General features: G+C 42.2%; 1 protein-coding gene across 1 annotated transcript in view; it reads right to left on the bottom strand.

The window, feature by feature from the left end:
* LOC115254336 (proteoglycan Cow) overlaps positions 1-13,570 on the bottom strand; it is a 28,128-nt gene extending 14,558 nt beyond the window's left edge. The window contains exons 1-2 of the mRNA XM_029851760.2: positions 13,158-13,570; positions 12,941-13,081 (exon numbers count right to left, since the gene is read on the bottom strand). Coding sequence (XP_029707620.1) covers positions 12,941-13,081; positions 13,158-13,539 — 523 coding nt within the window. The 5' untranslated portion in view covers positions 13,540-13,570. The remainder of the gene's footprint in view (positions 1-12,940; positions 13,082-13,157) is intronic.
* Between the last annotated feature and the right edge of the window lie 284 nt (positions 13,571-13,854).

Here is a 13,854-nt window from a genome sequence, read left to right on the forward strand (position 1 = left end):
AATGGTAAAAATGGAATGGTACTGTTGAATATGTACATTATGAATCTCACCATGTTACAGTTACCATGTAGCATGATAATTTTCACTGGCTTGTGGTACGTGTAAAGAAGTTTTTAGTTGTGGTTACGATATTTGGGAATAGTAAAATTAAGCACAATGTCATGGTTCGCGTTACTATACTTTTTTTCTCAGTGTACTTCGCTTATATTGGCGTAATGGCTAATGTTTATATCTAGGGGCAAGACACTGTGAAATCCGGAGCAACTCTGAGCAATCCTGAGTAACTCATTTTGTTCGAATCCATTCAGAAACGTCTCTACGAAGCGGGAAATCGGGCAAGACTGTTCGATTTTTCACTGGTATCAGGCAACACTACGGAAAAACCAGAGTGATCCAGAGCTAGCCAGAGTAATTCTGAGCAACACTTCGATAACAGAGTTACTCTCGTTGTATCTGTCTTGCCCCTAGGTTTATATTGCTTTTTTCATTGAAAATTTTCCTCACCTCGCTGAGTTCTATGACGTTTTCTCCCAGCGAAAGCTTACGCGATACAGCAAATCGCTATATTTATCACTAACACAGCAAAATATTTGTCAACAATAGCATAATACACATGCATTTTCAGCGGAGTGCTCTATATGCATGACAACAATTCACTCCCACAGCTAACGGATGGCCACCGTCAAATATCAGGATTGCCAACTGTTCGGCGCTTGCTGTCAAATCTCTTTGTCGCCGAATCTGGCGCTGGGTCTTCGGCGCGGAAACCAAAAGGTGGGAATAAAATTTTGGGGTTTGCGCGCAATACAAAATGCAGTCAATATTAGCGCATAGTATCAAATTGAAGCATTATTTATGATACGTTTTATAATTTGGGACATCAAGGCATACTTTTGTTATGAGATGTGATGGTTTTCTATGGAAACCCTGATTTTTTAGGGGTTAGGCCCTTTAAAAGGGCGTTTGTCTACCGATTAAAAAAAATGTCCAGAGGTGTAGGAATGATAAAGAAAGAGTATGGCGTTTCAGGTTTTGATGACAGAAGCATGCTTCTGTAATGAAATATGATGATTTTCAATAGAAATCCTGATTTTTTAGAGGTTAGGCCCTTTAAAAGGGCGTAACTCGAAATTTCATCTAACGATTTTTTTAAAAAAAATTGTCCAGAGGTGTAGGAATGATAAAGAAAGAGAATGGCATTTCCAGGGCTGTTACAAAAATGTCGATTTAGAAACCGCAAAATTCGCTCCAAGCCATTTGGAAGCCGCGCCGACGTCATCAAATCCGCGCCATTTGAAACATATGGTTTTGATGACTCAAATTCATAAAAAGCCGGAATTTTTCAGAGAAATCAACAATCTTAGAAATAATCATGTAAATTTATGTTCACTTGGATGCACATAAAAGGAGCGACCCGTTCGACACAAATTTACGTCTTCTATCACAAAAAAAGTCGAGCTAGCAATCGCTAGAGCCGAAGCGAGAGATAAAACATATGTTAGAAAAATAATGAACTGGATTCAAACTCTGGTCCGCTAATTGAGAGGCAAGGACTAATACCTCTCGGCTGTATCATCGAGTTGTGAGACTAACGATAAATGTAAAACTGTTTGTACCTATCTGGTCAGATAGGTTCAAGGATAGGTTAGTTGACATCTTGTGCAACCAACTCGAACTTACATGATGGATGTAAAATTGAGTCAAATTTGCCATTCAGTCATGAAATGTTTACGTACGTTGATGGTTTACGTCACGTGTAAATTTCTCATTTTTTAAGAGTGAACTATTCATGACTTTTGTTGCACTCATGGCGAAAAACATTTATTTTGATAAATTGATTTTTAATTATGACTTTGGATGACAACATCTAAACTAAATCTAACAAGAGCATGCTTCAGACAGACTAGTTTTTTTTTAATTGGATAAATTTTGATTTCTTACGCAACACACAGTCTAAAAAACCAATCATTTGCTTTACGAGAATTCTGTTAAATTTAACTAGAAAATTAAACCAAATTTTTCTCCAAAACTTATGGCAGACGTCTTTTGCTAATTCTAAAGAAAAGCTTCCAGAATAACCAAGAAACTCTAGCAATTATTTCAGAAAGCTTGCCATGATTCAGTGTGTTTTTCGAACCTCAGAATCCATAAGTTCCGTCCAAAATTTAAATTATTTCCAAAACTTTAGCCAAAAATTGATTTCAAGGTTAAGACAGAAACTACTTCAAGACTAAGAACTTCAGAAGATGATCTTCTCCACGGAGAAAAAAAGTTAGTAAATACAAACGTTTTTTAGTTTATTTCAACCGGATTTCTGCATTGATTTTGGCACAAACGGCATTTTGGTTAAATTAAACAAACGACCTTAGTTGAACCAAACCAAAGTATGTAGTTGTAATAATTTTGGATTCGTTAGTAAATTTAACCAAAATCAGTTTGAAATTACTACCCGGATGGTTGTTTCCTAAGACGGCAGCAAAAACAACAAACGAAATTAGTTGTTTCAAACCAAATGCAGTCGTTTGAAGTTACCGTTATGTGATTTATTTCGAACAATTTGGTCGTTTAAATTTACTAACGAATTGGTTGTTTTTATTCGATTGCTTATTCCTCCCATAATTCTTGTTTTTTTTTTTTATAACAAGGGAATTAAAAAAAAGTTTTTAATTACACATGTTTATTCTCTCAATATGTATTATGTAATACTAGGCTTATAAGTATACTTAACAAAATTCGACGCATCGCATAAACCGAATACAATCATTTGTACAATATTGGCCAGACTTGTTTCCGAACGGTTATACACCTGGTTATACCCTCGGGTACATCCGTCGGGTACAATGGCTGAGCCGACGGCAAACATCTCCGGTAGCACGGTTTTGTCACCAAAGCTTGTTTCGGTAAAAGAAACACAGATACAGTTTCCATGTTTCCGACACTTTCTTAGCAATATTCCAACAGCTCCACGTAATATTATGCTGATTTTTCGCTATATCGGATCTTTTCCCAACGTTTATGGAGTACAATGTTCCCTCTGCGGTCAGACGTATGGAACAATCGAAGATCCGGGCAAGCATCAGGGCACTTTTCACGTAATCTCACGTAATGCGTTCTGTTTTCTCTGTAAATTCAATCAGATTATAATCAACATTATTGATTCACATATATAATATTTTTAAAACTAAAACTTACCTGTAACTCTCGTGCGGTCTGAGTAATGAAACCTCGAAGAGAAACCATTTTAGAAAAATGAGACTTTGAAAGATGGGGCTTGTGGAATGGGAAGAAGGAAAAAGGAGGAAAATACAATCCAGTAATTCGGGTTGGTTCAAACTAATTTGTTTGTTATTTTTTCGTTAACCGGAATATTGGTTCGGTTCAACAACCGAAATGGTACAATCAAACCAATATGTTGGTTTGTTTACGCCAGTTAAATCAACCTAAGATTTAGTAAAAAATAAACGGTTGCATTCCGGTAAAAATGACAAAACATCAGTTTGAAGTAACTGACGTCAGTAATAATTATGGAAAAGTTGCTCACAGTAGAAACAACAAATTCGTCGGTTTATATCAAACCGAAACCGTGGTTTTTAAATAACAAATATGCGGTTAAAAACTACTATTTTATTGGGTTGTAAAACAACAAACGTGTTTGTTGATTCAAACGGTACTGTTTTTTCTCCGTGTCAGTTTTAACGAGCGTTTAGTGCAGTAGAGCTTGTCTAGCACTCCATGCTAGGGAGTATTAACATTGTTTTTACACAAGTACAAAATCCCATAACCATAACTCTAATTCGTTCCTTGTCTAAATGTTTGACGTAAGTGCATTTGAAAACCATTTCCGCAAAATCCGCGCCGAAATAGTCAAAAACGCGCAAAATCCACGTGAAACGCAAAAACCGCGAAAAACGCAAAATCCGCGCCATCTGTAACAGCCCTGCATTTCAGGTTTTGATGGTATATTTTTTTGATAATAACGGTAAATGAAGCACCGTGAGGGAATCCTTGAGTAAATCTGTTTTGTACGACAAACGAATTTCAATGAAACTCATTTAGAGCTCCCGCGCTGTAGCTGCTACTGTAGCGATTTATACTCCATTGCACGGTGACGTCATTAAGAAATCGCTCTCTTTCTTTCCTACGGAAAATTAGAAAACAACAGGACCAACACCTGTCAAATTTGACAGGTACTGGTCCTGTTGTTTTCAGACTCTCTGAAAGAGCGAAAGAGATAGAATTTCGCCGTGAGGCGGTCTATTAGAACGCCTACTATTGGGTTTCTCATAATTGTTTCGACTTCTGTGATAATTTGAAAATCCACTGAATTATCATTTCCCAGCTACATTTCACATTAATCAAACTTATGTCGTTTAACTGCTGCACAACAGACGACTCTGACATGAACTCACGTGAACTTGTGTACGTTAGCCTTCGCAGTGGCTGTGCGAAATTCGACTGTGAAAATAATGTATTTCGGCTGAGTCTAAATGGGTGCAAATGTCGCAATATAGTGATCCAAACAAATTGCTCCCGTATATGAAAATACATCGCTCCAATCATCAAATTCAAGCAAACTACTTACCGTATAAAGATTGCTAACCGTGTAAAGATTGCTAGCCCCAAGGCTATGCTCAGACACGCCTAGTTGGTCAAATTATTGGGGGGCAAAGCCTGTTTTTTCTGATTTTTTATATGGGAAAACCGAAAAACTGTCAAACATGGGGGGTTGGTTGTCAAAACCATGCTTGCCCTCCCTAAGTTGGCGCCTATGGCTATGCTCTTTCAGGGTCGCTATTTCTATGCTCAGGAGGACTGCACGACCGACTTACCCAACGAGGGTTAACAAAGAAACTACAATAAATATATCAAGAAACAGAACAAGTGCAAGTGTGAGTATGTAGAGAGAAGGAAAGTTTGACGTTGCCCGATCATCTCCTCCGATTGACGTGGGTTACTGCTGGGCTGTCCAGGTATTCGGCGGGGTTCTTGGGGCGTTTTAGCAGTGACTTCTGGGTTTCATGACGGGTGTCCGGTAAAAGGCTCAGTCTTACCATTATTGAGCTGTCGTCTCACATGCTCGTCGGCGGGGCCATGGCCTTTTGGATATTGAACCTATCAGGTATCAGAAGGCCGGATCCAGAGGCACGTTATCCTCCATTTGGGACATTTGTGCCATCGCCAAAAAAACAGCCTATTTCATCATCTACCTGAGGGAAAAGGAAGGAAAAAGGATTTGGATGGGGATAGGGACAGGTAGGGAAATAGGAAAAATACCCTGGAAGAGGGTACTAACGCACAAGCGTACCACAATGGGTTCAAACAGCGCCCTGAAAAGGGCACTGTAATAACGCATAAAGCGAAAGAGAGCCTATAGCTCTTTACCACAGCGGGTTAAAAACAACAGAATATCCTGAAGATTCAGGTTTCTGAAGTCAGTTTCACTTTATAAGTGTTTACCGAATACTCGGAAACGCAGTTGCGCGAAAACTGGACAGTTACATATCAAATGATACGAAGTTCCATAATCGGATTCACAGCTATCACAGGCAAATGAATCAGCTTGCTGAATATTCGCCATGTGATAGCTGAGTCGGCAGTGGCCAGTCAATGCTTTGACCAGCATGCTGCAGTTCTGCTTAGACAGATTAGTTAGATACTTCGCCACCCGTAGAGATGGCTCAGCACTATACAATTTGGTTTGACGACATTACTCCAAACTATTCCAGTATTGTTTGTGCTGAGTGGCAGCCCAGATGTCAATCTGAAGCTTTACCCAACACTTGGATACCGGAATAGCTGGCTCAGGGCCAATGAAGTCATGTGATGCTCCAGTGCGAGCTAACTCATCAGCCAATTCATTTCCAGCGATGGAAGAATGGCCAGGTACCCATACAAGGTGAACAGCGTTTGCTGAATTCAGCTCCTCGATTTGAGTTCGACAAGCGATAACTATCTTCGACCTGGAGTTGGCCGAAGCAAGTGCTTTAATAGCAGCCTGGCTATCTGAACAGAAGAATATTACTTTGCCCATTACGTGCTGCTGAAGTGCTGATTGCACTCCACACATAAGAGCAAAGATTTCGGCCTGAAAAACGGTGCAGTGTCTACCAAGTGAATAAGACTGATACAGCCTTAGCTCACGAGAATAAACACCAGCACCTGCTCGACCTTCAAGAAGGGAGCCATCAGTGTAACATACGATGCCGTCTGAAATACTTCTTTCGAGATAACCAGATGTCCACTCTTCCCGGGAAGGGAATTTCGTGGAAAATGTCCTATATGGAAAATTACAAGCAATTGTAAGATCACTTGGAGCAAGGACAATTTTGTCCCAATTCACTAAAAGTGGAAACAACGAGGTGTGTGTTGATGTGCGGTTCACAGGAGTTTCCCCTAGTAGACCGAGTACCCGTAACCGGTAAGTGCAAGAAAGGGCTTCTTGTTTGAGATGAATGTGTAGTGGGGCAACGTCAAAGAGAACTTCGAGCGCTGCCGTGGGAGTTGAAGAGAACGCTCCAGACATCGCCATTAAGCACATCCTTTGGAGATGGCCTAATTTTGATTGGACCGTTCTCACTTCACCCTTTTGCCACCACACAAGACATCCATAAGCCAATATTGGCCGAACCACAGTTGTGAAGATCCATTTGATATACTTGGGGTTTAGACCCCAAGTTGTACCAAAAGTACGCCGGCATTGCCCGAAGGCCATACAAGCTTTCTTGATTCTGAACTCAATGTGAGGTGTCCAGGACAGCTTGGAATCAAGAATGACTCCAACGTACTTTACCTGTTCAGTCACATCGATTTCAGAATCAAAGAGACGCAAAGGTCGAACGCCATTACGGTTTCGCCTTTCCGTGAAAAGAACAATAGATGTTTTACTCGGATTAACCGAAAGGCCATATTGGCGACACCAACCCTCAACTACCTGAAGGGCGTTTTGCATTAGATCGAAAAGGGTGCTGATGCACATACCAACTAACAATGTTAGGTAGTCGTCGGCAAAACCATAAGTAGGAAAACCGCTATTATTGAGTTGCCTCAATAGCGTATCTGCTACGAGATTCCACAAAAGCGGTGATAAGACTCCCCCTTGGGGGCATCCACAAACACTCAATTTCCTAATCCCTGCTAGACGCAATGTCGAGAAGAGATATCGGTTTTTGAGCATTTGGTGAATCCAATTGGAAGACCGGCCACTTGGTTGCTTTCCTTCGAAACATAAATATGTTCAAATTAAATAGAGTGAATTTAGAAACGAAGATGAAGTTTTGGATAAATTGGTGTATTAGAAAAATAACAGTGACAAGCAGGGCGCGGAGGCTGAAACATGCCGCATTTCGTCTTTACCGCGTTTTTGCATTTTTCTTGTGTTTTAGTTCGTACTTGGGTGGAACGCTGATGGAAGAGTGAACGGTCGTCGGTCGTCAGTGACAAGCAGGGCGCGGAGGCTGAAACATGCCGCATTTCGTCGTTCCCGCGTTTTCGTATTTTTCTTTGTGTTTTCGTTCGTACTTGAGTGGAACGCTGGTGGAAGAGTGAACGGTCGTCGGTCGTCAGTGACAAGCAGGGCGCGAAGGCTGAAACTTGCCGCATTTCGTCGTTCCCGCGTTTTCGTATTTTTCCTTGTGTTTTTTGTTCACACTTTGTGTAAACGATCGACGGTGTCTCGGTGGCAAGAGACCACATTGTCTGCATCGTGGTGCTCGTGTCCGTCGTTATTCCGAGTTCGGAAATGCTGAGACCAAAGCCAAACATAGAAAACCAGCTGGTTAGGATTACCCGGTGAGTTCGTTCCTTATTATTACTTTTTATATTTGAACATGACATATGGGGATTTCGGAGGGGTAGCCTAAGGAAGTTAAATGAACTGGTTTCCGGGCAAATGTTCGTGGGGTGGCCAGACTTTGTCACGAGATAACAATTATCATGTTGTTTTCCGAAGGTCTCCAGTGAATTTAGCTTACCCTGCTACAACAAACCATCAGGTAGATCATTCCGTTTCGGTATGACTCTGTAGCCATAGGTAATCCTTGCGCTGATGGTGGGTACACAATCATCATCATCATCATTTGGTGAATCCAATTGGAAATCATTGGAGATATACCATGACTCCGTGCGGCTTCCAATATGGCATCGAAAGGCACGTTGTCAAAGGCACCCTCGATATCTAAGAAAACATCCAAACAAGATTGCTTTTGAGCGAATGCTTTCTCGATATCGTAAACAACCTTGTGTAAAAGAGTGACAGTGGACTTACCAGATTGGTAGGCATGTTGGTTCACATGAAGAGGCACGTTGGCCAGATGAACATCACGGATGTGATGATCCACAATGCGTTCCAAGCATTTCAGAAGAAAAGAGGTCAAACTGATAGGTCTGAAACTCTTTGCTTCTTCATACGACGCACGACCCACTTTCGGAATAAACTTTACAGTAATATCCCTCCAGGATTTGGGAATATACCCTGTAGCAAAACTGCAAACAAGTAGTTTTTCAAAACATGTTTGAAATAATCAAATCCCTTCTGAAGCAAAATAAGATAAATCCCATCTGCCCCAGGAGATTTGAAAGGAGCAAAGCTATTAAGAGCCCACTCAATCGATTCTATAGTTACAATACTCCGAGCCGAAGCTAAGGAATCATAACTACAAGAAAAGACATCAGGATCATCCGAAGATGTAATATCTACACATCCAGGGAAGTGTGTGCTGAATAAGCATTCCAGAACTTCCTCATCAGAGGAAGTCAGATCGCCATTTGGCAAACGAAGTTCGTTCACCCGGAAGTCCTTAGATTTCGCAAGGATTTTGTTTAACCGGCTGACTTCACTCAAGCTGGAAACATTTGTACAAAGGTTTTTCCAGCCGGATCGTTCAGCAGACCGGAGAGCTTTCCTGTAGGCCATGCGAGCCGACCTGAAAGCCTCCGAACCAGCCGAACGTCGTCTGTTCCAACTCTTTCTACAATGTTTCCTGAGTTTCGCCAGATCAGAGTTCCACCAAGGGGTTCCTCTTGTGATCTTCACAGACCGTAGAGGGCATGCTTCTTCAAAAGCTTCCATGATGAAGGTCGTTGTAGTATCAACGGCATCATCTAAATCACTTGGAGTGTCAATGGATGGTGAATATCCATGAAATTTGGCTGCAACCAAATCAGTATAAAGATCCCAGTTTGTTGACCGAGGATTCCTGAAACGCAATGTTTGCGAAGTAACATTTAAATGTTCAAAAAAGATGTAGCGATGGTCAGATAAAGATTCTTCATCTGACACATGCCAATTGGTCAGCTCGTGACTAATTCTGCTAGAGCAAAGCGTTATATCTAACACTTCCTCTCTAGCAGATACCATGAAGGTTGAGCGGTTGCCTATGTTAAGTAATGCAAGATCTGTACTACTTAAGTACTCCATCAAACTGGAGCCTCTCAAGTTAATGTCTAAGCTGCCCCAGATGATATGGTGAGCATTAGAATCACTACCAACAATTAGCGGAAGGCCTTTTGAAGTGCAGTATGCGATGACTTGTTTGAAAGCATCCGTAGGGGATGGTTCATCATGCGGTAAATACACAGAACAATAGACGTATTTCCTGTTGAGGTTTCCAACAGATACATCAATTGTGATAGCACATACATCTCTGGTGGTTAGTTCAGAGATGAGTGTAGCAACTATTGCGTTGTTGACAAGCACACAGGCTCGAGGCATGACACGCGAATTTGCCATTTCATGTTTACTGAAGGTTGAAACACCGGGTTCACAAGGTTTCCTAGATAGAAATTTCCCTTACGAAAGTAAGGTTCTTGTAGCAAGGCCACTTGGGCTGTACCATTTTGCATAAGTCTGCAAAGATTGATCGTTGCTGTTCTTTTATGCTGAAGATTGATCTGAGCTATCTTAACCGTAGCCACTACCCAAACTAGGTAAGATTAAACTCTTCGCAACAACAGCACAACAAAGAACAGCAACAATAAAACCAAATCGGTATCGATTGGAAAACGCCAAAGGCGAGGATACACAGAATACACTGTGTAAATCGCATAATGCGAAACCATATAGGTGAAAATTTAAACTAATTAACAACATCTTCATAATCCCGCCCTTATTTAGCCTCAAGTGAGACTAAAGAAGGGCAGCTGATTGTCTCGGAGAAACACAAGGTCCACTGCACCATTGCTCCGGTTAGCACAGTAAGGGCTACATACTGTGGAGGGCGCCCTGGTACTCCACAGGCTCCGTTAGCGGTTAGGTTTTTTATTAGACCCCCCTAGCCATTCATTCCTAGGCACGGTAAGCATAAAGCCGCATCACACCATGAATTAGGGGTCACCTGTTGGTGGATTCTTACCACCGGAACAGGCGGTCCGTAGTGTTATTCTTAGCCAATTGAGACAATCGCTACCGACACTACACAGCTATCTAGGCTGATCGAGAAAAGAAGTTAATATTGATGATCAACTTCATACGGACTCGAACAGCCGACATTGCTTTTGGATATTGAACCTAGCAAGCGGGGGCAAACCCACCGGACCTTGCTAGGCCCTCACCTCAATGACGCAGACTATGGCTCACCTGGGGCGTGTGGCGTGACGATAACTTTGGGGGCAGCCACCAGCACAAGAGGGCTCGCCCGCTCCGATTCAGCTCGTACCACGAGGTCGTGCCCTCAGATGTACGGGCTTTCACGGGTTCACGGGTATTTACTTCCCTTACGACGGTATTTCGGACACGTGTACCGCGTTCACCTTTTTCTGATTCCGTGTTTCGACCGGAGCTCCAAAACATGCGACCGTTCACGATTGTGATCAATACTTTTCTCCCCCTTTTTTTCTCCAATCCTTTTTTCTTCACTCCCGACCTCAGACTCTCCTTTTTCTCTTCTTCTTCTTATCTCTCTTCACTCTCCCCACAGTGTTCATATGTCATATATCAGGTGTAACAACATTAGAGATATTATGTCCAATACAGATAAGTAGTAGCCTGGTACACGGTTTATATGGGAAAATACAAAAAATGGAAAAACTCCAACTCCTGTATACTTTTTGAGTTCCATTTTGGTCCCATATCAACCGTGCAAAATTTCAGATCGATTGAAGAAACTATATTTTAGCGCCCGCCATTCTTAGTTTTTCATACGATTTACTATGGGGAAAATCTACTTCTTCAAAGAAAAATCGCTTGAGGTCACCCATTGATTCCTAAAAATAAGTCGTTGAATGATTTCTGTAGATAACTTCACGAGGAATCAGACCTCCGAAGACCGCAAAGCGATGCTACATTTGTGAAAAAAGTTATTAAGCCTTACCCGATCGATAAAATGACGAGATTTTATTATTTATTGTTATTCCTTACATGTTAAACAGCGTTGGTATGTCATTCGGTTTTCAGTGAATAACTTTTTCCACATACCTTAGATCGCTTTGCGGTCTTCGGAGGGTCTGTTCCTCGTAAAATTTCCAACAGAAACCATTCATTGATATATTTTTAGGAGTTAAGGGGCAACCTGTGGCGATTTTTCTTTGAAAAAGTGATTTTCCCCATAGTAAATCGTATGAAAAATTAAAACGGCTGGCGCTAAAATATAGTTTCTCCGATCGAGCTGAAATTTTGCACAGTTGATATGGGGCCAAAATGGAACTCAAAAAGGGTACAGGAGTAAAATATCTTTTTGTGTCCCACGCTAATAAGTAGGGTCTTGTACCATTTGGGCAGGTGTACCTATTTTGGGCACTTGTCGCTATAACTAAGTCAATTTCATACCGATTGATTTGAATTTTTGTATAGAGATAGGCACGCACAGTATCTAACTCCATACAAAAAATCAAATCAATCGATTTGAAATTGACTTAGTTATAGCGGCAAGTGCCCAAAATAGGTACACCTGCCCAAATGGTACAAGACCCTATTGTATAGTGTTTTTAATTTAAATTTACGCCACGGAAAATTCTAACTACAGAAAGAACAACTCCTGTTGATGGAAAAAGAATGCCTAAGATTCTTCTATAAAGGGAACTGTTCAATCGCGAATGGTTCTCCTAAAAGAACTGTTTTGCCCATCTCTAAAGTCCACCTTCCTGTGGTGTAAATGTCCCACGCGCGCTGCCATTTAACCACGGAAGCCATCTTGGTAGACCTGCGTATGCCTCTTTTGCCGAAAATTTCGAAGCATTCTATGTCTTCTCCGATAAGGATACCGATAGGCACCATAGCTATTGGACGTAATCTGGAACAGTGCCACTATAGCTGTGGAGGCTCATTTGTACAAGGCATAAACAACGTGGCTACCGAAGGTGAGCTTATCGTTGATCATCACACCCAAGTGTTTGACGGAGCGCTAGGAAGTGATGGTGCAATCGCCTACACTGACCGCCATTTGCTGCTCCTACTTTAGATTGTTCACAACCACCACCTCAGTTTTGTGGTGAGTTCCAGTTTCCTGGATCTCATCCACGCCTCCACTACCTCGATCGAGTGGGCAGTAGTCAACTCTACTTCTTCGATCGATTAACCGTAGACTGCCAGCGTAATGTCGACAGCGAAGCCGACGATCTCCATACTCACCGGGAAGGCCAAATTGGGAACTCCGTCCGGACCAGGGGCATTACCAACGCTCAGGGAAGCTTACTGTCCTCTTGCAACGTATAAGCAATACAACCAATTATGTCTCATGATACTCAAAATACATGATATATTGTAACAATAACATACGTATACCTGGGAGCAAAACCATTTGCGTTACACGTAACTCTTAATCCTTATTTTCAGTCCTAGATATTCCAATAGTACAATAATATATGTTTGACATATTATAATAGTTCTGATCGGGGAAGTTAGTTAAATCCGCTTGCTTAAATCCGGGACTTCCCTGCACAATCCGGGACATCCGCTCATTTACATAAACTTTTTGAATGATGCTACAATACATTATTAATCACTCACCGCAATTGGGCTTTCCGCGTGTGCGTGTATTAGCAAACTCAACACCATGCTCATCCACGCACCAGCACACCCCAACAGCCTGGTGGCACTGCGTCGGCTTGTAGAATCCTTGACTGTCGCAATCCGGTGCATATCCTGATCCTGGAAAAAGACGCTCGCATTATAAATCCATATTTACTTGACTACTTGACTCCCCACGACCACGACTAGAACTCACCATTCAAATCAGTTCCCAGACGCCTTCGGACGGCGGCACACGGCCGGTCGGTCTTCTCGAAGCAGCGGCACCACTCTCGCGGATCGATCGTATTGTCCTGGTCCAGGTCGCACGTGTCGATGAACGGTTTGATGCAGCGCTCGTTCTGGTCGTGTTCCAAGTCGTACAGCTCCTGCGACGAAAGCTCGCCGTCGTTGTTCAGATCCAGATGGCCGAACATCCAGCGGGCCTCCAGCTTGCACGCGGCCGGGAAGTGAACCTTGTTCTTCTGCTGCTGGTGCTGGCGGCGCTTCTTGCTGTCGGCCATGATGACCGAGAACCAATCGAGCAGTCGGTTACCGATGGCGGTCAGCTGCTGCGGTTTGCACTCGATAGATTTCATCGGGTAGCCTGCGAGTGGGGGTGGTGGGTGGTAAAGTTCATAAATGTGAAATGAGGTCAGTCGCGTGTGATGAATGTATCACCTTGTATGTGTGTTAGAAATTAATCATAAAGGATTGAGATATTATATGTTCCAGAGGGAGGAGTGGAGTCCTGAGTAATGCATGAGGAAGTGCTGCGTATAGGTTGAGCACAAATTATCACCTGTTCAATTCGACGATGCCGCATCGTCGATGCGGCATTGTGGAGGACTATCATTGGAATGTGCTTCATACAGAAGGAAGGTAATAATTGGTTGTTCCACATGTGAGTATGA

The sequence above is a fragment of the Aedes albopictus genome, chromosome 1 (genome assembly GCF_035046485.1).
Source record: "Aedes albopictus strain Foshan chromosome 1, AalbF5, whole genome shotgun sequence".
Lineage (NCBI taxonomy): Eukaryota > Metazoa > Arthropoda > Insecta > Diptera > Culicidae > Aedes > Aedes albopictus.